Source organism: Nilaparvata lugens, chromosome 11 (assembly GCF_014356525.2).
Source record: "Nilaparvata lugens isolate BPH chromosome 11, ASM1435652v1, whole genome shotgun sequence".
NCBI classification, from domain to species: Eukaryota; Metazoa; Arthropoda; class Insecta; order Hemiptera; family Delphacidae; genus Nilaparvata; species Nilaparvata lugens.
Window position 1 is genome coordinate 5,851,213 of NC_052514.1, and position 25,892 is coordinate 5,877,104.

The 25,892-nt window shown below is 35.9% G+C and overlaps 1 protein-coding gene across 1 annotated transcript in view; it reads right to left on the reverse strand.

Annotated features, from left to right (window-relative positions):
• Window positions 1-24,656, reverse strand: part of LOC111054044 (vertebrate ancient opsin-like) — a gene marked incomplete at its 5' end in the record, with an annotated part of 65,819 nt that extends 41,163 nt beyond the window's left edge. The window contains 3 exon segments of the mRNA XM_039437470.1: window positions 6,811-7,038; window positions 13,340-13,472; window positions 24,461-24,656. Coding sequence (XP_039293404.1) covers window positions 6,811-7,038; window positions 13,340-13,472; window positions 24,461-24,656 — 557 coding nt within the window.
• Between the last annotated feature and the right edge of the window lie 1,236 nt (window positions 24,657-25,892).

A 25,892-nucleotide genomic window follows, 5' to 3' on the forward strand; every position in this document is an offset into this window, starting at 1 on the left:
GTTTCAGTTAACCAAAGATTGATAATGGTTTAACAAGATAAACTGGTATTTATAGATTTTTCAGTTAATCTGCGGTTTGACAATCTCTAGTCTTTCTATTCAGTATGGTTAACTACCTCAACATCGGCTCCACAACAGTACTATCCATACGACAGTATTAAACACTTATGATACCTGATCACTGCAAAATGGAAAATCTTTAAACAATGTACCGTATTAATCATCAGCTATTACTTCGGTGAATGATATCATTTACTCTGAGTTATAAGCAATCGATTGATTCCACATAATTATCCTTGGATGCTATTACTATTTTCACTGGTTTAACAGTTTCTACAATTATAAAAACATCCCGATATAGCGGTTAATCTTCCATTAAATGTCAGAATTAATTGGCACATTCTGGAATACAATATTTTAAACAAAAATAATTGTAAACAATAAATACTATTATTCCCACTTATTTCCAATCACTCAAAACTGTTTGGCTTTCCAAGATATTACTATTCTACAAATAGTAATTACGTAGTCTATAGTAATTACAAATAGTAAATACGTTACCTCGGTTTCCGGATTTGATATGAAATGTATTAGAACAGAATTCACATTCTACAAATGTGTTACAGAATTTGAATCATGTGCGTTTTTTATCATCATATACATCATCGTTACATTTTTATCAAATATACATTTGTATAATCCATTCTATTCATCTTCTTGATATCTTTTGTGAAATTTGTCTCGTCTCATCAACCATTATTATCAATATTACTGAAAATAGAATTGGATAATACGGTAATAAGCTAGTCCATTACTATATTGAGGTCCACGTTATAATGGCAGTGTTTGATTAGCAATGGTATTGCTTATCCTTGTCTATTATCCAATAAAGCGGATAGCGCTATCTCTTTCTCGCTCTACTTTGTTGCCAGATCGCCTTTCAACAATGTAGAATTGATAAATTATTAACAAAATATTTCATCTTAGTTATGAAAATTCATTATGAAATTATTGAAAATATAATATAATTGATTATTTTAAACGAGAATGAACCTTTAATATTACATCGATAAACCTGTATCAGCTCACTACCTCCGTAAACAGAGCCATATTGCATTCGTGTGACGTCAGCACAGGTAAGTCTCTTACACCAATAAAAATTTGTTGATTTCAGCTGATCTATATGAGCTAGTGTTTTTATTGGTGTAGGAGCCCTACCTGTGCTGACGTCGCATGAATGCACTATGGTTTTGTTTACGGAGGTAGTGAGCTGATATAGGTTCATCGATGTAATATTGAAGGTTCATTCTCGTTTGAAAGGCATTGACAAGACAGAGGATCAGCAAAGTTTTTCTTCTACCTTTTTCCACTGCTATTATAACGTGGACCTCACTATTTGCCTACTCATGTTATTATATTATAATAACGATAGAAATAATCCTATAACAACGACCGAATTCAATATACAATTTTATTCTTATCTAGTTCTATAGAATGAGAAATATGTTCAGAATAAATTCTTCTACTAGATAATTTCTTGACATAGATATTTAAGACATAAGTTTTTACGTCTACTGACTTTGATACAAAAAATGTCTTTTTCAGTTGAACTGTGCGAGAGCTGCGACTTATAGAGAAAAGATATCTTTAAGAGTTCTCTGAGAATAATAGATAGTTCAAGAGCTGATAACTTTTGAAGCACATAGATTTTTTAGAGTGATCTTTAATAAAATACTAACAATCTATTGAAATGAAGTACTGTAGTAAATTTATTACACCGATCGTTAATATCATACACACATAATCACATATTCCAATCTAGAATAGAATGACTGCCTTCATTTTTGACCTAGGAGAGCGAAATTAGGGTGCAGTCGGCCCTCTCTTACACTCAAATCTCTAAACTACGGCAATAATAGAACAATTGGATTTCATACTCAACACTTCGTGTTTTAGTCTACTCGATGACTTCTACAATTCATGCTAAAATACCTGTAATGAGTATGATGAATGATTACAGTTTTTGAATGAAAAATACTAAGAAATTGTCAAAAACCACAGATTTATTGATACTAACTTAGAAAGACCGGTTTCGGTTATTACACCATTGTCAATCTCTGATAAACTGAGAGAGTTTATCTCAGTTTATAGACTTTATTAGAGATTGACAATGGTGTAATAACCGGAACCGGTATTTCTAAGTATCAATAAATTCTCTCAGTTTATCAGAGATTGACAATGGTGTAATAACCGAAACCGGTCTTTCTAAGTATCAATAAGTCTGTGTTTTTTGACAATTTCTTAGTCTTTTTCATTCAATATGGATAATTATCACAATATCAACTACCCAACTACACAAAAAATTGAAGTTTTTGATGATAAAAGTGAATCACTTCGAACACTTATTATTATTTTATCTGTTGGTGAACATGAGAATCACACATTCTATAAGTAGATCTCCTTTTTTGGCAATCATTTATTATTTATTATTCATTTGGAGAGTTTGATTACTACAATCATTACTTGGACCCCTTGTATTCTGACCCTCTCACATGAAATACTTGAGTTATGAAGCTATAGAGCGTGAATTAATTGTAATTTTCATCTACTGCATTTGTAGTTTTGTCACAACATTTTCCATTTTTTTGAGTTAGCTACAGTAATCGATAGCTGAAAGTAGTAAAAATCGAGTATACATGAGGTATAAGCGTAAGTTTAATCAGTGCTGACATCTGGTGTAAAATTTTTAAACTACTTTGTCAAACAGCTATTCATTTGATTAAACAAGGGGTCCAAGTGATTTGGATCCCTTGTTTACAGGACAACGGTTGCTTGTATCCATCGAATTCAATTTAATCTTGATTAAGCCATGACACCAAGCAGAAGATACCTTAAGATACAAAATTTGGGAGAGGAACAGTTTTGGGTTTATACTGTTAATTCTCTCCCAATCATTAATTTGATGTTGTGATTAAGGAATGTAATAAATGTAAATGTAAATGTAAAGAACCAATTAGTGAGTTAGATAATATTGCAATGAGGTCATTAACCATTGTTTAATTGCTGGTAAATTTGATAGATTTATGTGTAGCTAGACAATTGAGTTTTGTTTGGTAAACAAGGGGTACAAGTAGTGATACTTCTTATCACTATTTAATTGAGAAAGGAGAGCAATTTGAGACATGAAACTGTAGTACGTTTGATTTGGTAAAAGTATACTGAATAGTTATAGGGATAGGTGAATGTCATTTCTATATTCATTTCATGAATGAAGAATTAATTAATGTAAGTAAACTTCACGCTCAATTTACTCGAAACTTATAATATGTCATTTGGACCCCTTGTATTATAACCCCTTCATGTGATTTTCAAATGCTTATAGAAAGCTTTCATGTTTTAAACTATTAGTTGCTGGAATACGAGTATCATTCAGCTTCAACTCTGACCACACACCATTACCACAAGTTGCAGCTTCTCTAACAGAACTTTATCACAAGTTGCAAAATTACTATCACTTACACATGCTACAACATTACAGTATTAGGCAAGACCTTGTTTTCACTGTTCTCTTTTTCAATTGTAGAGTCATCACTTTATCAGTCTTACCAACTGACATATCCCGCAATTCTAAACAAACCTCATAATCACAAGTGCAGCTTCTCTAACATTCCAACACATTGCAACATCTGGGGCTATACAGAGTGTTTCAGAAGTAGTGTCAAACATTTTAGGTTATTGTTCCTGGATGATAGGAGACTACAAATGTCGTATTTGAAATGTCCAGTGGTTATCCTCATAGCTGCCATTTTGTTTTTTCACTTGGGAATTTTCATCTCAAGAACGAAAAGTTTTATTGATCTGAAATTTGGCATGAATATCTATGTTATAAAGACTCAGCTTAGTTGGAAAACTCTGAATATGGCTTCTAATTTTTTCTTGGTTTTCAATACTCATTCTGTTAACACTAGGTGCCTTTCCCCTTTTGTCTAATGGATTTTTTCCTTCTTTGGCCAGTGATCTCAGTCTTTTCACTCGCTTATCACTAATTGATAGTAATGATAAAAAAGCTTTGTAACATACCGGAGTCCTTTGGTTACCAACCATAACAAAGTAGGTATACATCTTATCAACAGTACGTGCACTATCATCCTTCCGTGGACGTCGTTGCTTCACATCATGAATTTCAATCAAGCTTTGAATGAATAAATCTTGCTCATTTTTAGAAGGTAGGTTCAAAATACGTTGTAGTATGTCGATTCTGTCCAACTCCTGTATTCCATCAAAGCACTTGTGTCTCTTGCAACTGAAACAAAAATAAAATGTTTCAAATTAGATAAGGTAGGTAGGCTAGGTAGGTAAAGCTGGATTTATACAATACTAAAATTTAGTAAATTTTAAATACTGATAATCATGTACATTAGGCTAGAAAGAATAGTAATGGTAGAGTACCAGTAAGTACAAGGTATGGGTAGACCAGGTAGAATGGTGATATTAAGCTCAGGAACAAGTTTAACAAAGGATGTACCTTTTAATAATAAATTATTTAACAAAGCAGAAATTCACTACCGGTAAGATAAACTTCTATTGAACACACCATTGAATGAGAAAATTATTATTCAATGTCTGCATGACATATTTCATCACAGACAGTTTATTGTGTTAATATGAGTGTGAAAAGTTTTTGTTGACATTGGAGTCTTTGATGGATCAAGAAATCCAAGATTGTAAAAATGACTATATCTTATTCAATTAAGTTAATTTTAATTTTTCTTACTTGCATGGAGGTCCTGATTGTTTTGCATGTACAGTTTTTCCTTTGTAGTTCTTATACTCAGCACCGCTGTTCCTAGCCAGTTTGTTCACGTTTCTTCTATACGTTTCTTCGTGCCTTTTCCTCTTTCCAAAAACAATGTTGGATTCATTGTCATTGTCTTCGTCGCTACTACTAACCATAATGAATTAAAAATAATTTCTTCAATAATAATAATATAAATCAATAATTACTTGAACGGTACTCAAAACAACAGCTTCTAACCTCAACGCAAAAACCGCGAATGAATAAGTAATGCAGAGCAGCTGAATCACAATATACGATTCAGTCAGCTGATCGGAAAAATTTTCGTCACTCTGTGCATAAAGGGCTTCAGTCCGGGACTGAAGCCCTTTCTGCATAGAATATTATACGTAGGTAACTGATTTGACAACGTTAGAGCAGTCAGACTGAATTCCTTTTTGCATAGAACGATGAAACCACCATCTAAAGACATAATTCTGCTCTTAACTCAATTTGGCCATTTTTATGACTGAAGCCCTTTTTGCATGAAGCGATTCATTTTCACTGCTAGCTTTCTTTAATTGCAATGTCATTGCTTTTGCAGTCCTACTAGCTGACATATCCTTCAGTTCCAATCCCACCTCATTACTACAAGTTTCTCTGACATTACCACAAGTCTCCCTAACATTACAACTTGCCGCAACTTCTCTATCATTCACACACGTTTCCCTATCCCTACAACATGTTGACGCAGCAGAGGCCACAAATTTCGTTCTCCTCTTTTTCTTTTTGGGCGTTTTCTGCTGTTGTTGATGGAAGAAATAGAAGCTTCGAGTATTGTTGTTGGGTGGTTTACAAAGGACCGACGACGCCATCTTGGTTGGGTCTGTGGTGGTGTCCAGGTGCACCACCAAGGTGCTAGGTGGTAGATGGTGATCTGTGGTGGTGGTGCGGGTAGTGCGGGAGGGGGGGAGCTGGTGGTTGACACTGTAGGAGACGTTATGAGCCGGACTGGCCAGGGTTCCTACCACCTCGCCGGATGTTTCTAGGGAGACAGTCACGCCTAGGAGACGTCGCCAGGCTGACCGGAACTGCAACAAAAATTGAGAAAACCTTGGGGAAACGAGAAAATGAAACAGAAATTGAATCCTTATTGCATCAAGTTGAACATATAAGACACAAAATTTTTACAAAATTGGGAAATTATTATTGTAATTTATGATGTTTAGACACTAGCAATGGATAGTATTGGGAAAAGAGTAATCCATCTGTTGGGAGTTAAAACTTGATTTGACTTGAATTAATTTGTGATTTGACCCTCCATTCGAAGAAATTACAGTGTTGCCAAACTGTGGAGAGTAGCAATTCTCTCAAATTTCTAATATGATATCATCCACGATATTCCAGTAGTGCTGGAGAGGTTCCAGGTTGATGACATCAGAGAGACATTGAATTTTTCTCATGAAATCTGGAAAATATGTTTGTTTTTCAAATTACACTTTTCTCAAAAATATGGAGTGTCCTGAAAGGTGATAATCTTATACAGAAAAAAACTGGGAAAATGATTTTTCTCTATTGATTTATGGATGTCTGATCATTTTCATTCGACATGTGACATAGTTATTTTTAGATTAATTATTATGTTCGTCAATGTCGAGACATTTCGTGCAGAAAACATGAAACTTTTGACATGCTACAATATATTTGTTCTAGAGGATAAGGGTGAAAAGATGAAATGTATCAGTCCTTAATGGAGGGAGACCTGAGGATCTGTGAAGTGTTGAAGAACAATGTCCAACCACCTGTTGGAGACACTTCTTCCTGCAAAGAACCATGTTGGAGCCCTTTGATTGCAAAAAAAAATTGGTCACAAAAAGTGTTGTCCGCAAAGTCCCTTAAGAGTTAAGAGTAAGAGAGGGACTTCGCCCTAACTTCGCCCTCCTGGGTCAAAAATAAAGGCAGTCATTCTATTCTATTCCATTCCTAGCACCAAACCACAGGCACTATATTGTTTCAAAATGTGTTTTAAAACTGACCTGTGTGTTGAGCACCACATAGATGATAGGGTTGTAGCAAATGGAACTCTTAGCCATGAGGGCTGGCACCACACTGAGCCAGGGCGCCACCTGGGCGTCGGCGAATGCAATCAGCAGAGCCAAGATGGCGTAGGGCGTCCACGCGAAGAAGAACGCCACTATCATTATGGCAACCATCATTGCCACCTTCTTCTCTGCCTTGGTCACGTGACCGCCTACTCGAACGTTCTAGAACACAGAAAAAAAAAATTGAAAAATCTTCAAAAAAAATCGGAATCCAGTCATAGAGCTCCATGCAGCAATGGAAACTGTGATTCAGTGACGTCATTTAACAAAACCAATGCTACAAGAAACAATGTTTGAAGCTAGTGACAATACGATTGCGTCATCAATCAACGGTCAACTGCGGTTGATTGCAACACCATACTATGAACTGCAGAAGCATCCAGAGGTAGATATTGAAGATTTTGATGAAGGAGTTTTGTAGGTCGTTGTGATATGATTTGAATTATCAACTTCTTCTTCTGGTGCCTATCCGATACCGAATGTTGGCAATCATTCTGACAATTATAACTTCGTTGACAGCCACTCTAAAAAGTTCCGGGGTTGACACTGCAAACCATGTCCTCAAAATCTTCTACCAGGAAATTCGTCTCCCATCAACACCTCTCCTGCCATGAACTTTACCCTGTAGTACACATTTTAACTGATATTATTAGCTCCATTCCTCATAATGTGCCCCAAATACTCGAATTTTTGTTTCTTGACAGTGTACATTATCTTTGTCTTCTTATTGAGTTGTTGAAGAACGCTGATGTTGGAAATTTTGTCCATCCGTGATATTTTTAGGATTCGTCCCCACATCTCGAACGCTTCAAGTTTCTTTGTTGTTGATTTGAATGTAAAATAGTTAATCTTGTAACTGGGACATTCTGAATCGGGACTTGATTAACTGATTTTGTTTGTTGTTCATTCTATAGTAACATTGAATATCTAGCCTATAGTGAGATTGAAGTCACTGGAAATGGAAGGAAGGCATGGTTGACAGTATGTTCTTTATCTTTTAGGTTTCCTTTTTCCAACGCCTTGTATAGTACATAGATGTGATTTAAGCCATCACGGTCTGATATGGTTGATATATCAAGAATAACAAATCAGATGTAATTATAGAATTGAATTTTATTGCATAGATGGCTGAAAAATTGAAAAATTACCTTCAATTCCAGAGTTCTCAAGAATCAAATAAATCATAGTCTTTTGGAATTCTATCAGATTAAACGGAAGTTGACGAACATCATCTGTTTGAAATCATCCTGTTTAATCCAATACAATTTATAAGGACGGGAAAATATCGTACAAACCAAAATCGATGTGTGTGTGTAGTTTGTCTTAAGGTTCGTACAGATATACGCGCCGCAAACATGAGCATTCCACTTTTAATCAGCTGATGCCAAGCTTTTTATATCTGTTCCTTACCGTTTCTGTAAAAATACAGAATGATTTAGTCAGCTGATTAAAAGTCAATTCCTCGCGGCGCGTATATCTGTACGCACCTTAACGTATCCTCCACATCTTTTATCGTATCAAATTTATCCAAGAATAATACGTTCAAATAAATGCAAACTACGTCATAAACTCTCTGGCTCGAGTTTGTCCCACATTCATTCAAATAAGAACTCAGCTAGTTTCAGCATTATTCATTATTACTTCTATTACCAAGGAGCAAAACTTTCGCAAGCTGCTCAATTGTCGTAACTCCAAGTGGAAACTAGAATACGTGGAAATGGAAAATTCTAGAATAGAAATTTCCCACTCCTTATAGAGAATTGTCGCAGTCATTAGTCTCCTTTAGTGGAGAAAGTCACTCACAACTATATTTCTCAACTACTTTCCAACTACTTACATTTCAGGTTGAATGGGAAGGATCAACTATATTTCTCAACTACATTTCAACTTCTTACATTTCAGGTTGAATGGGAAGGATCAACTATATTTCTCAACTACATTTCAACTACTTACATTTCAGGTTGAATGGGAAGGATCAACTATATTTCTCAACTACATTTCAACTACTTACATTTCAGGTTGAATGGGAAGGATCAATGTTTCTAATAGGGAATGCTTAAAGTTTGAAGAGAATCTCACAATGGTATAGGAGGGAGCGTTACCAACGTTACAACTTGAAATTTACCTAGGTGCACATTTCCTTTTACATCGTGACCATTTTTTATTTTCGTTCATTTTTCTGACATTTTCCAACACTTTCAACTACTTACATTCCAGGTTGAATGGGAAGCATATATGTTTTAAATAGGGATGTCTGAGAATTTCAAGTGAATCTCACAATGGTATAGAAGGGAGCAGTACCAACGTTACAACTTGAAATTTACCTCGGTGCACATTTCCTCTCACATCGTGACCATTTTTTATTTTCGAACATTTTTCCTTATCATAACATTATTGGACTTGGGGCACTCCTACGGTAACTTTTTCGTATCACTTTCTCGTCTATTTTTCATTCGTCAGTACTATTCTCTCTTATTCTTCCTTTCTTTCTTCTATTGATCACAATCTGTGCTACCCAGATTTGTGCGGAAGGAAATGAGGTGGACGGAAATGTTCTTCTGGAAAAGTTTCCCCTCGAATTATATTTCTCCTTACTACGTTTTTCTCGTTTTATTATCTGAGAACAATTCGAGAACCAAGATCCTCAGCAAAAGGTGCATCAACGTTCATTCATTCTTTTCCAGTTATATTATTTTCTCTGCAGAGGTTTTTCCTTCTTCTTCTTCTTCTTCTTCTTCTTCTTCTTCTTCTTCTTCTTCTTCTTCTTCTCTTCTTCTTCTTCTTCTTCTTCTTCTTCTTCTTCTTCTCTTCTTCTTCTTCTTCTTCTTCTTCTTTTCATCTGCAATCAATGCACCCTCAGTCAAATAATTCGGCATTTCTCTCTCCATAATAATTTCTCGCCACCTATTCATCTTACTTCACCCTCTCATTCTTCTCCTTCTTCTGTTTCTCCTCCTGCGCTCCATCTTCTCCCTTCTCCTCCTACTCGTCCTCCTCCTCTTCCACCTTGTCCTCCTGCTTTTCCTCGTCCTTTTCCTCCTCCTACTATTCCTCGTTCTATTTATCAACATCCTCCTATTCCTCCTCCACCCCTCCACCTCCTTCTTCTCCTCTTCCGTTTTCTCCTCCTGCTCTTTCTCCTCCTCCTTCATTGCCTCCTCCTCCTTTTTGGTAGAGAGTTAGTGGGAAGAATACTTCGAATATTCTTTCCAAAGAATGGACATTGATATGTCCAAAGCTCCGCCAATTTATGTAGATGCATAACAATATTATCTATTTTTTCTATAGTTATTACAATTTTTTTTTCATATTATATACAGCTCATTAATTATTTTCTTAATTTATATTTTGTAAATTCATCTATAATTTTGCCGTATTGTAAGCTATTGTATATAAGTGTATAAGCCAGTATCTATTGTAATGTACATAAATAAAGTACTCAATCAATCCTTCTCCTCCTTTTTCCTCACTCACTCCTCCTGCTCCACCTCCTCCAACTCCTCCTACATCCCATCATCCTTCTTTTCCTTATCGTCCTCCCCCTTCTCCACCTTCTTTCTCCCTTCCTGTCTCCTCGACTTCCTCCTCATTCCTTATCTCCTCTTTTCTCTCCTCCTCAAATTAACGACATTATGCTCTTTGATAAAGTTCACTCCTTCCGCCTCTTTTCCAGTGGTAATTTTCTCCCCTTCCAGCAACAATAATTTTGCAATCATCTCCTGCTTTTTTCGTTCATTATCTCAATTCCTTGTTCCTTCTCTCACATTTGCCCTGTCCTTCCCTCTCTCATATCCAACATTCCAGTTTCTTCTCACAATCCCAATTACTACTGTATCAATCATCTCTCCATTTCTCTTCTTTTTCCCATCTACACCTCCACCCCCCTCTTTGATATCTTACTTTTCCGTTTTCCAACCAATTCAAATACCTACTCTGACAATTTTCATTTCCCTTTCCTTATTTCTCACGTTTTCTCATCTTTCTCAACACCTTCCCTCTTTCATAACTGACATTTCCTTCCCTTTCACCAATTCAAATTCCTACTCTATGAATTTTTATTTTCCCTTTTTCATTTCCACACTCGTTCTATCTCTCATCGTATCGTACTTAACCACAACTTTATTCTTTCTCTATTTCCCTATCTATCAATTTTCATTTTCCCTTTTTCATTCCCACACTCGTTCCATCTCTCATCGTACCGTACTTAACCAGTACTTTATTCTTCCTCCATTTCCCTCTCAATTCACATTTTCCCTTTTTCATTCCCACACTCGTTTCATCTCTCATCGTACCGTACTTAACCACTACTTTATTCTTTCTCTATTTCCCTCTCTATCAATTTACATTTCCCCTTTTTCATGTCCACACTCGTTCTATCTCTCATCGTACCGTACTTAACCACTACTTTATTCTCTCTCTATTTCCCTCTCAATCAATTCACATTTTCCCTTTTTCATTTCCACACTCGTTCCATTTCTTATCGTACCGTTCTTAACCAGTACTCTATTCTTTCTCCATCAATTTTCATTTTCTTTTTTTCATTCCCACACTCGCTCCATCTCTCATCGTACCGTACTTAACCACTACTGTATTCTTTCTCTATTTCCCTCTCAATCAATTTACATCTTCCCTTTTTCATTCCCACACTCGTTTCATCTCTCTTTGTACCGTATCTGACCGGTTTTTTATTCTATCTCTTATTTCCCACTCTATCAATTTCTCAGCGTGACACAGAAACCCGTGAAATAATGGCAGAAATTCCACAGGATTTTCCACTTCATACTGTCAGCATTGATTTAATGAGAGGCATTGATGTTATACACCGATGAAACTGACAGTTTAAAGAGAATTTCACCACAGAATTGCACTATGGAAACTGTCACTATTGGTTGAATGGAAAACATTGATATTGAGAATAAGGAAAGCTGACACTTTGAAAAGAGTCTCACTGCAGAATTGCACTTTGGAAACTGCAGTTTTGGTTGAATTAGAAGAATTGATATTGCGCATAAGGCATGCTGTGACAGTTTGAAGAGAATCCATCTTATCTCACTATAGAAAACTTTCCAAAGAAATCCCATTTACTCCAAATTTGCTTCAAAGTTTGAACTTTTATCACCGCATTGTCGAGTTATCTCATGAATTTGTAAGCTGATCAGTGATGATCGATTTGCGGAGAAGCTTTTATCGATTAACTGAGATTTTTTTCAACTGAAGTCAGTTTTATACGACAGTTCATAGTCTTGTATGGTAGTTTTGTTTTGTTGGGCTTTATGTATATCTAACAACATTGATAGCTACAGCCATAGAGAAGAATAGCATAAGAAGATAACCTATAGGGTGTTCATAGTTCAAATTTCAATGTTAACTCAAGCCGATAGTCCTAGTAGTTTTTTTCGTGGAACTATGTGACGCTAGAAGCATATAAAAAAGAATCATAAGAAGATATCCCATGGTATAGGGCGTTTATGTTCAAAATTTCACTGCCAACTCAAGCTCATAGTCCTAGTAGTTCTTTTTCGGGGAGGTATAGTCATCAAACATCAATAATAGACAGTAGTTGACAATGATTGGCTTGAAATTAGGAACATAAACGATCTATACCATGGGATATCCTCTTTTGCTATCTTTACTCTTTACAAAGAACTGATCACGGTAATGGATGGAGAATTTATTTTTATTTTTATTCTATCAATTTTTTGATATGAATATGATCCGGATAGAACAACAGGTATAGCCCAAAACTATTCTGTTCCCAAATTTTGATAAAAATAATAAAATGTACGAAAAAATAGGTTATTTTCTTACTGAGAAAAGTTGAAGTTCAAAGTTCTGTCCGAAAATATATATGAGCTGAAATTTTTGAATTTAAAATGATTAAAATACCAAATAATGGTTGAATATTGCACTCCCAATCAATTGAAGAGGATGATCAATTGATCTATTTATGTATTCGTTAGAGGGAACAATGCAATAGTCGGAAAAGAAAAAAATATGCTATTGCCCAAAACTTCTTCTAGTTCTCAATTTTGTCTCAAATCGTTCAAATATTATATAGGTTATGTCCATTACATGTGCTAAGGGGATGAGGGTGGTTTAAAAGTTGCTTGTTTTAGCTAATAGTTTTCACCCTCATATCTTGAAAACAATGCATCCAATCAACATAACTATCTAATCAAAAATGAAGCTTGATAAATTTTCTCAACACTTTTTGTTCAGTAAAATTTCGCGATATTCCCAACAGTTCCCGAGATATTCGCTCTCTAAGGTGTGTAATTGTTGAAATAACAGGTTTTTATTCAACTTTTCGCTCTTTCAGGGCTTATAACTCTCCACCAAATACATCGTGAAAATTAATGCTCATTAAATCATTTGTACAAAATTGATCGAATATCTAAGAGCGGAATATGAGTATATCATGAAAATAGAAAAAGTTTGATATCGAGGTAAGAGTTTTACTCACCTTCTTCATAGATCTGATGATATTAAGATAGGAGAAGCAAATGACAGAGGCTGGCACGAACAATCCCATCGCAAACAGGTAGACAATGTAGGTGGTGTGGTTGTAGTTGCTTGTCTCCCAATTCACCGAACAACTGAAAATAGAAAAAAATATCATTTTTGTCATAGTCATTCAATTTCAGCTGTTTTCCATGCATGAAATCAATTTGGTCAAATCAAATAAACATATATATCTCATTACAGCATACTCTACTGTAATGAAACCATATGTTTTCTTCACAGTCGAGTATGTTCCCTAGTTCCGAAATAGGAACAGCAAAACTGCTACAAAAAACCACCTTCAGCGCTCCAGGTGGAAATTTTGTCAACTTCCACAAAATTCCTGATTCGGAATGTGTTAACTAGGTTATATTTATGGAATGCATGTAGTGTCAGCACAAGCAAGTAATGTTTTCTATTTCTCGATTATTCTTCTTTAGATTATTATGACAATCAATCATGTACGTTACTTGGACGTTAATGTCTTTTGCAGTGCTCGAATGAAATTCTAGTTTCGGCTAACGCCTCGACTAGAAACATCATTCTCGCCTGCAAAAGGCCCCTTCCCATCCTTATTACGTAAGATACTATTAATCAGTATTCCTCAAATACAGCTTTGTACTGAATGGCATAACTGAACGAGGAATCTCTCATGCAATTCTATCATTAAACTATATACTTATCCATGGCAACTTATCATTCTTTCATTTTAAACTTATTCTACAGTGCAGTGATTGAATGAACCATTTTGAAGATTGATCATATAAAATTTGATGAGAATCATCATAATTTTAAATAACGTATATTTTTTTCGTCTTTTTTGGCCACATAGGACCAACTGAGTCGATCAACTAAAATCATCTTTTGTTCTGAAGCTGTGTGGCTTTTCGATCAGCCCAATATTTCTTCATTCTCTCGGATCGTTGTCGTGTTTCTGGATCAGTGATTACAATCTCCCTGTGCATTTTTGGCAAATTGAATATGTGCGTTTCAAGTAAATGGTTTATTTTCACTTTATAAAAGGCATCCTCAACTTCCAAGACTATTTAAAAAAAATTGAATAAAGAAAGAATTTATTTCTTGAAGGTCCTGTTTTAGTTCATCAACATACTTGTCACATTTTTTTATTTTACATAACGTATATTATAAATAACGAATATTGATGCTGATCACTCCTGCAATCTCATCTTTGATCGTGTAACTACATAAAGCCGGCTCCAGAAATGCTTCATTCGGTACAAACACCGAGCAGCGACTCGCCGAATCGCGAGTAGTGTGGATGGATGTTTGTCTATCCGGCAAGCAGCAAACATTCGTGCTCGTTGTTTCAGCCGGCTCCAGACTTGCAGCATTCGGCGAACACCAAGCATACTCGCCGAATCACGAGTAGTGTGGATGGATGTTTGGTATTCGGCAAGCAATGAACATTCGTGCTCGTTGTTTCAGCCGGCTCCAGACATGCAGCATTCGGCGAACACCAAGCATACTCGCCGAATCACGAGTAGTGTGGATGGATGTTTGGTATTCGGCAAGCAATGAACATTCGTGCTCGTTGTTTCAGCCGGCTCCAGACATGCAGCATTCGGCGAACACCAAGCATACTCGCCGAATCACGAGTAGTGTGGATGGATGTTTGGTATTCGGCAAGCAATGAACATTCGTGCTCGTTGTTTCAGCCGGCTCCAGACATGCAGCATTCGGCGAACACCAAGCATACTCGCCGAATCACGAGTAGTGTGGATGGATGTTTGGTATTCGGCAAGCAATGAACATTCGTGCTCGTTGTTTCAGCAGGCTCCAGACATGCAGCATTCGGCGAACACCAAGCATACTCGCCGAATCACGAGTAGTGTGGATGGATGTTTGGTATTCGGCAAGCAATGAACATTCGTGCTCGTTGTTTCAGCCGGCTCCAGACATGCAGCATTCGGCGAACACCAAGCATACTCGCCGAATCACGAGTTGTGTGGATGGATGTTTGGTATTCGGCAAGCAATGAACATTCGTGCTCGTTGTTTCAGCAGGCTCCAGACATGCAGCATTCGGCGAACACCAAGCATACTCGCCGAATCACGAGTAGTGTGGATGGATGTTTGGTATTCGGCAAGCAATGAACATTCGTGCTCGTTGTTTCAGCCGGCTCCAGACATGCAGCATTCGGCGAACACCAAGCATACTCGCCGAATCACGAGTTGTGTGGATGGATGTTCGTCCATCCGGCAAGCAGCGAACATTCGTGCTCGTTTAAGCCGGCTCCAGACATGCAACATTCGGCGAACACCAAGCATACTCGCCGAATCACGAGTATTGTGGATGGATGTTATCCATTCGGCAAGCTGCGAATATTCGTGCTCGTTATTTTCCCGGTCAGTGTGGGGTTTTTTCACACATCAGAGTGGACAAAAGGCGAGCTCTCCCTCATCCACAAGCAGGCTCCAGACATGCCGCATTCGGCGAACACCGAGCATCACGAGAAGTGTGGATGGATGTTTGTCTATTCGGCAAGCAGCGAACATTCGTGCTCGTTTCAGCCGGCTCCAGACATGCAGCATTCGGCGAACACCAAGCATACTCGCCGAATCACGAGTAGTGTAGATGTATGTTTGGTATTCGGCAAGCAGCAAACATTCCTGCTCGTTGTTTTCCCGGTCAGTGTGGGTCTTTTTCACACATCAGAGTGGACAAAAGGCGAACTTTCCCTCATCCACAAGCCGGCTCCAGACATGCCGCATTCGGCGAACACCGAGCATCACGAGTAGTGTGGATGGATGTTTGTCTATCCGGCAAGCAGCGAACATTCGTGATTGTTGTTTCCCCGTTCAGTGTCGATCTTCTGCACACATCAGTGAACGAATTTTCGGCAAAAGGCTAACTTCCCCTCATCCATACACTCGGCTTGGTGCTTCTATCATTTTGTTGTTTGTTTTTGGATTTGGATCTACATTGAGGTTAAGTTAATTTTCAGATAAGATTTTCATTCTATTACACTCCGTACATGATCATCAAGTTATTTATACCAATCACTTTTAATATTATAAAGAAGCACATTTAATAAATTAGAATCTTGATGGAAACTAGATAATGACCAGTCCCGCCCAGGTTACTGGATTATAACCTGAATTCTTCAAATGTTTTAAAAAATTACACAAATATTTATTATTAATCGATTGAAGATGGAAATTTAGGGTTTTTCATGTCCTATACAGTTATTGACCGAGGTCATAGCCACCTCTAATACTAGGCCGCGGCCTACGATATTGCAACGTCGCAGTGTAGGCCTAGAATCTAATACATGATTGGTAAAAGATCAGCTGGTATTTTTTCAAATCTTTTTCACCAATAATGTATTAGATTCTAGGCCTACACTGCGACGTTGCAATATCGTAGGCCGCGGCCTTGTATTAGAGGTGGCTATGCCGAGGTACATAGTGTTAGTTTGGTTTATTTTTATAAAAGCATGATAAACAAGAAGAGCATCATGAACATCGACATCCATGTTGACGGTAGATGACATTCAGTTGAGGAATATTATTGTTATTTCCCTAAAAGAGCAAGTGCTTGGTGAACCAGACATATGTGTAGATGTGTGCTCGTTAATCGGCAAATAGCAAGACGAATAGTTCGCCGAACGCCGACCATTCGATGCTTGCCGAATGACGCATGTCTGGAGCCGGCTTAATATCGGGGCACCGAGCTTCGCTCGTTATTTCTATTTATTGATAAACAGAACACAATTCTCTAAAATGATTATGTTTATATTTTACAGCTGGCTATACGTCAGCTTATGAATTTCGGGGATGCGATATTTTGATTTTCCACAGAATCACTAGCCCACTTTTTACCATCTACAAATGACGAGAGTGTCAGCTGTTTCAGCCAAGGGTGAATTATCCTTTCAATGTCGAGTTTTCCCAAGGATGAGACATAGTGCAATCGAATTTTTATATCATTATCCAAATATGTTCCAAATTTCGTAAAAATCGTTAGAGCCGTTTTAGAGATCCGTTGAACATAAATAACCAGATATGAATATAAAATAAACAGATATTAAAATACAGAAATTGCTCGCTCAATATAATAGGATAAGTGCTATTCACTAACCTTCTCAGTAACTAATCATTCACCAGAACAATGATAAAATTGATCATAGCTCCTTAACACAAAGTGAAAGGCTTGAATGATGTATGTTTTGTTGATGATGATCATCTCAAGATCCCTCTAAAAGGAAAATTAGATTTCCCCATACAATTGAAAACGTGTGAAGGATGAAGAAAACTTCCAAGATATCTATTCCCTACAGCTAATATGATATATCTTACTTGTTGAAGGAGAATTTCATTCGTTTAGCGTACATAGACAATAACTCATGAGTGTTTCATACATACATAATTCCCATGTTCATCTCAGTACATTCGAATATGATATATATATTCCATACTATTTACGTAATACATAATGTACATCACATTCTATATTAACGTGAGAACGTATCATAAAGTTACGACTCCTTAGAGACTCGGAGTCAGTTGAGAGGCTCCACTACAAACTGTCAGCATTAATTGAATGAGAACCAAAAATGTAACGTATGAGGGCTGCTGACAATATGAGTGGAGATTCTCACTTCGGAGAGACTTCACCTCTTGACTTAATGTAGAAACTCGTGAATCGCGGAGTGACTTATATCTGCCAAACCTAGCAAATGAAGGTTCTCGACTTGATTAATTCGAGCCACTTTATTATTCATTTGAATAGGAATAAATTTTGGGTGTCTTCCTTGAGAGATTTGTCAGTAGTTATATGAGTTGTTAAGTCTGTATGGAGTTTGAATACTGTTTCTGTATGGGGAAGGAAAAGTGTTGAAATACTGGAGTAATACATTATGAAGTTGAAATGTGGAAGACTCGTTTTTGAGTGTTAATAATTGAGAGGTAATAAGAGTTTATAGTGAGTGGATAAGGAGAGAAGGAGGCAAAGAGCATTCATTATTTCACTGGGGGAATCTCTCAGAGCTTATTCTCCATATATTCTTCCAAGGATGGAACTGTGAATTGAAATTAAACGAAGATTTGAATGAACTCAAGACTACTAATATGCTTGAAATGAATTCCAAAGATGCGTAGACTTACGCTCTGCTCCGCAATGGAACGTCACTTGAGTGGATCGTTAGATGATCGCAGGTCGAGCAAGAGCGGAACGCGAACAGAGCGTGTAATCATGGAGGAAGTATATCTTATTTAATATGTATTATTTATTTAATCTGTGGTGTAACAGAGCTCGATCTTGGCAAGTTCCTAGGGCGAACCAACCAATATTGCGCATATGCGCGGTTAACGTTTTCGTTTGTAATGTTTGTTAATAATAACGATCTCTGTGTTAGCATATGAAATTATCAAAATAATTATTTAATGAACGAAATCGAATAATATGGAAATATTTTTAACAATAGGTACCAGCATATTGGAATTTAGAAGAAAAAAGCCGAACTCCTAACCTTACACCTTTCAAAACATTGACAGACATAATTTTTTTTACTTTCCTTGCTTTACTTTTTTTGAAAAAAATGAAGGTACCCCAATTTCTAAATATTTCTATACGTTTCAAGGTCCCCTGAGTCCAAAAAAGTGGTTTTTGGGTATTGGTCGGTATGTGTGTGTATGAGTGCATGTGCGTCTGTGTACACGATATCTCATCTTCCAATTAACTTGAAATTTGGAACTTAAGGTCCTTACACTATAAGGATCCGACCCGAACAGTTTCGATCAAATGCAATTCAAGATGGCGGCTCAAATGGCGAAAATGTTGTCAAAAACAGGGTTTTTCGTGATTTTCTCGAAAACGGCTCCAACGATTTTGATCAAACTCATACCTAGAAAAGTCATCAATAAGCTCTATCAACTGCTACAAGTCTCATATATTTAAAAATTTCAGGAGCATTGCACCATCTATGCAAAGTTTGATTTTAGATTCTCAATTATCAGGCTTCAGATACAATTTAAACAAAAAAAAAAAAAAATGAGTGGAATAGATTGAACATGAGAATCTCTACAATTAATGTTGAGTAGCATTTTCACCTAAAACTAGAAATAAGCTCGAAATTCGAGAAAATGTGATTATCCAATTGCAAACTGTTGGCAACTATCGATTCTATTAAATGATTCACTATGAAGAGATAGCAGACCTCGTGTGTCTCCAGCCACGGAATAAGCATAAAGTGTTTCTTTCAGTGGTGTTTTGTTTCTTCGTAGTGTTTCTTTCCTCTTAGCCCAGTCAATAAAGGTTTTTTCGATCCGAAAATTAAATAAAAGCTGAATCTTTTACCATCGATAGAACCCTCCCAGAGGGTCATTCTCCCAAAAGTCCCAAGAAATCCCCTTGGAGCTTCCCTCCCTAGCCCCCCTCAAAGTTGAAAAATGCTGTTAATCACGGAAAACCAATTATCTCTGTACCCATTGATCGGGAACAGTTCTATTATATGCCATTCAATTCGTTACATTATGGACTACAATACTAGCTATATTCATTTTTTCAATAAAATCAACAGTTTTCTTGATAAAATAATATGTTTGTAAAAATTTAGGGGGTTTGCGATTTGATTTTTTTGTTTTCTTCGATTAACTTCAAAGCAAGTAGTTTTAAAGGAGAATGAGCCAAATAATTAATGTAGCCACTCTCATTGCGAATCAATTGATGTATATTGTTACGTATTTGCGATTCGATTTGATGCCGTGGAAGGGGAAACAGTCGACGCGGAACGGCGCGGCTGACTCTCTTAGCCATAGTAAACAGCAAACTGGAAATCAATTATCTCTGTAACCATTAATCGGAAAAAAATCTATCATATGTCATTCGATTCGTTGAATTAAGGACTACAATATTGGTCGGATTCATTTCCTCAATAAATCGAACAGTTTCCTTGATAAAATAATATAATGTAAAAATATAAGGGTTTTTAGATTTGATTTTTTCTCCGATTAACTTCGAAGCAAGTAATTTTAAAGACCAATGTGACAAATAATTATTGTAGCCACATTCATTGTGAATCCATTGATATATATTGTTATGTATTTGTGATTCAAGTTGACGCTGTGGAAGGGGAAACAGCCGACGCGGCTGACTCCCTTCACCATAGTAAACAGAATAATACTGCTGTCTACATTGGATCTCATTTACACTATGGCCTCGAAACAATTAATTTTGTCTATTGTTTTGACATGCGCTGTATATAGATTTCCACTTTTCAATACTTTAAAAAAATATTACAATTTTCTTGATTTAACCATGCTCATGATAAAAATCAGGATTTCGTTGTTTGCTCACAGAATTTATTATATTAATTTGAAGTGTGCCTACTCCATACGAGTCAGAGGTAACACAATTTGATAACTCTAGTTTCAGATATTGATGTTTTTCAACGAAGTTTCATGATATATTATGTGTCCGACTCTTTCATCTTATCCTTATTTTGTGAAAAATGAAGATTCAAAATTTCTTTTTATAGCTTTTCTTGTGTTTTATCTTGTTTCATCACTCTTTATGATTTAAACACTTGATAATGGAATGAATATCATCAGATCACGTGAACAGAAAAAATAAAAGGGTGGGCCTACCTGACATACTATATGATAACACTGTACTCCTGATAAGTTGAAAATTTTCAAGCTGAAAGTAGATTAATTTGTTGCACATTCGGTTGAAATATTAACAAATGTTACCAAATATTACAAATATTATCACATATAGTGAGAACGAATTACTCTGAAGCTTTCTATTCTCACTGAACATGAAGAGGCAATACCAAGCCAGAATCGCAGTTCCGTTCAAATCATTATCAGAGCTTTCAAATTGATGCTATGTAACTATGAATGTTATCCCCATCTCACAATTTCCCTATTTATCCTTATCCTGATTCAGAATAAAGTAGTTGATCTCTATAATCACCAAAAAATCAATGTACAGTACCTATAATAAATAGTAAAAATAACAAAATTTCTAGTAATAATGCAACTTTTTCTAGGTATGAATTTCAAGGCTCATAAAATGACTTTTTCTCAATCACAGGCAGAAATTCCAATGATCATCATAATAGTAATTTAATGAAAATTGTTTGTATTGTACATTGTTCGACGTAAGATAAGCTACATCTTTAAGGTAATCAACGTATTTAGGATTATCATGTTTATGAATGAAAGCGAGACTGTGATAGAAGATTAGTCAAACTGAAATATAAACATTATATACAATGCATATTTCTGATCAACTATAATTACAAATGATAGTATCAAGCCGAAATGAATTGAGCAACTGAATTTCAAAGTTACTATCCACTGTTCAAATTGCACTGTGATTTCCTTTTACTTCCAAATGGATTGAATTGCCTCACTCTTCAACGTAAACATTATTGTAAAAAACCAGTGGAATGTGAACGTCATCCAAATAGCATTTGAATTTCAATTTTCAGATCATGAAATTCATAAAAAACTAATTCTTGAGAGAAGAGTGATGGATTGCAAACAGAGCAAGTAACATTGATACAAAGCGATACAATGAATATCAACATCGATTAATTTAATACTGGACTTATCAAATTTATATTACCGTTAATTTATATTATTTTTAAAGCTTATAAAATGTAAAACCAACATTTTAAATTTTCTCTACTGGAGCAAAACATCGATAGAAAATAAAGAAGAGCCCATTATAAGCACAATATACTTGTCTACTATGTGTAAAATGATCTATTCTTTTGGTGCCCTAATCAAAATCAATTTCAATCAACATTAATCACATAAAGAAAAGCTTCTGCCAACCTTGTGTAATGAATGACAAGATGCGAGTGGAGGTGAAAAATCGATATGTTAACAAAAATAATAGAAGATGATGAATCATCTTCTTATTAATCTTATACGGTAGGGTACTTTGTGGTTAAATGTGAAACACTTTCATGATTTTCCTACCTTTTATGCATGCTTACTCTTCCTTAATTTGTATGTTTGCATGGCTTTCATTTTTATAATCTACTGAATTTTCATATTAGACTGTCTAAATAATGTAGATTCAACTAGTAAGAACGGAAGATAAGCTACTTTACAGAGAGAATCATAGAAAGTTTCAACTCAACAAGCCCAATGTATAAATTTTTTTATGCCTCAGCCTTCATATAAATTTGGCTCAACAGAAGGTATATTATCAACCTGGCTTGGAGAATATTAACTGTAGAAAACAGAAAACACTGCACGCTATGATTTTTCAGGAAATTGCCACTGTTAACACTATTGTAATCAAATCGCAAACCCCCTAAATTTTTACATATATATTATTTTATCAAGAAAACTGTTAAATTTATTGGAAAAATGAATATAACCAATGTTGTAGTCCATAATGTAACGAATTGAATGGCATATAAAAGAACTGTTTCTGATCAATGGTTACAAAGATAATTGATTTCCCGTGTCCACCTGCATTTTTCATGTTTATGGGGCTGGGGCGGAAAGCTCCAAGGGGATTTCTTGGGACTTTTGGGAGAACGACCCTCTGGGAGGGGTTCTATCGATGGTGGGAAATTCAGCTTTTATTTAATTTTCGGATCGAAACTGCTTTTTTGGACCTTCATTGACTGGGCTATCTGTGCTCCAGCGTTATTGCCCTGTCACCAGCTGGCTCAAATCTTTGAATAGTAGACTTGAGATGCGCGGGAACACTAGCGTCAGGTGATCAATTTTCATAACGGCAAGGAAAGTTGTGTGAGTGCGCCACATCAGATTTTTGTAATAAAACTTCAACATCAATGCAATCAACATAATATTTATCGTCAATTTATTATATAAACATAAATGTATTATTAGGCTACGCAGCAATCCCCTGGTCAGAATATTTTATTTAGTTTTGACACCCGATCAGCTGGATTGAACGTTTCACATTTGTGAGGTTAGGTTGTAGCGAAGTCAACAATACGAGAAGAGCGCAATCATTCTTCGAACATAATTTGTACCTCTAGCGAACCCTTGCGTAACATCTCGCGTAACGTTCATGATCCGAGCGTGTTTGAGGCGCGTATATCTGTACGCACCTTAAGACTATCGGAATTCTAGCTTGTTGATTCTAAACTCAATTACCTGGAAAATTCCATTTTATTAAAGTGAGTTTGAAATATAGAATATTATGTTAAAATAGGCCTACTTGATAATCCTACCTCGACCAATATTGTAACTAAATCATATAATAATCTTCTCCAACACACCCAAACACTAAGCCCATTGTTTTTTTATATTTGTAACATTTATTGTGTTTTATTTGTTTCGTGAATCTTTGTATTTTTGTTGTGTCTTGTTTTGTGTGTTTTTAATAAATTGAAATTGAAATTGAATTGAAATTGAATACATTTTTGAGATGCTCATTATAAACTACACGCACAACTCATTCTTATTGGCTCAAGACATTGGCTGGATTTAACAAATTCCATTTCCCTGTATAGTTCAACGTTGACCAATCACGTGCGAGTATACTCCAGCTGGTGGGAAGAGACCACGCCCACATCGCTCTCTCATTGGCTAACGCTGGGACATCATATAGAATCGGTTTGATGGCTCATTAGATTAAAGTGTCCTTAGTCCACTTTCTAGGACAATTGTAGAATATAAATGGACCATTCAGCCTATAATATCGAATGTATGAGTTCAACGGTCCATCAGATTTGATAGTTATTTCAATTATTTATTATTTCACAAAGGCGACTTTCTAGAAGTATTCTAAGCCTAGGTGATGATGATGGGATGAATGATAATACAATGAAGGTAGAGTTATGAATGAATAAAAATTATAGGTTATGCTATCCACTTGAATTGATTTGAGTCCAATTTTCTGTCCAGAAATAAATTAACTAGTAATTATGAATTTGATTTGATCAAAAACCGATTATAATAGGATGATTTGATTACATTCAATGAACTCTCAGAACTTAAAAATATTGAGTTACATGAAGAAAATTTTGAACCAGAAATAAAACCAAAGTTGTACTACAAAATTGGGATCTGAGGAGAAGGTTTTAAAAAGTTTAGGTTGTAATTGTTAATATTGATTTACGAACCTGATATTAGCTGACTCGTTAATGTATTCGCCCCATCCAAAGAGCGGTGGCGTGGTGAGAGCGAGAGAGTAGATCCAGATGGAGATGACAAGGAAGGCAGATCCCTTGTGATTGAGATGCTTGCCTCGGAATGGCTTGCTGATCATCAGATATCTCTCGAACGATAACACTGTCAGTGTAGTAATTGAACTGATGCCTGCAAAAAATAAAAAATTTTTGTAAGAAAATTAATTCAATACTATCATCGTGAAGAACTACAAGATTTTACCTATTTCGGACTATGTCTTCCTAACCCTAGCTTAATTCTGGAGAGAAATAGCACACGGTTATCTTATTCTTTCTCTCCCTATCATTTTGATGATTCACTTATTGCATGATTGAATATTCCTCAATCATTCATATTCCTAATCATCTTCAATCTATTTTCAATGTTGGCGACATGCTGGATGTATTCCATTCCTAAGCAACGACTTAGTGAGCTCAGTTATCCTGGCTTACTTTGATAGGAAAAACCTTAAATAATGGAATATAGACTTATTAGTTATGACAATAAATAAAATGAATAAGAATAATGACACAATGATACATTGATTATCATGATATCACATTGGTATTCAATGTCACACATGTCGAATGAATTCCAGATTCATGAGCGCAATCTAAGAAATCAACTCTGCATCTTTGAAATACAATATAATATGATACCATTGCCTCCAATATTTTGAAATATTCCCAATGTAGGTAAGCTTCAAGAGCTTAAATGAGAGTTATGAGTAGATGGTGAAACGAATTTTGATTATGAATCAAATTTCATTTCCCTTTCATTTATAATATGGCAAATAAGTATTAACATTTAGGAAGAAGAATAAGAACAAAGAGAGCATTTATTATTGTGCTTACTCAGCCAGCTGTGGGTGAGCACCCAGCCAGTGCGAGCATTGGTAGAGGGAAAAATCATTTTCTCCTTATTCAGTTGCCAGCAAGCAGCCCTAGGTTTAACAACTACTCCACGATGTGATTATTCACTTCAAGTTTCTTTCTTTCTATTTTGTTAAGTGATTTGAATTTTTCGACATATTGGATTAGCTTTTCAAAAACATTGTAGAGTTGAGTATTCCAATTTATTGGAATTATCACAATTCATAAAAAATCTTATCTTGGTAGAGAAGATGTTGAATGTTGATAGAGTGATCCTTATTCTGCCTCCATCTCATTATTATTTGAGGATTAAGGAAGAAGTTCTGCCAAATCCATTCAACTAATTGGTACAAAGCCTTTCCAAACTCCACAGTATCCGGATTATCCTACATGGACGGCGAGGCAGGGTTGGGATCGGGGAATGGCCAATACTATTCTAAATTGCTCCGGAAATACTCAGGAGGCTATATAAGCACCTTGAATCTAATATAACTCTAGTTCTTTATCGTACAGA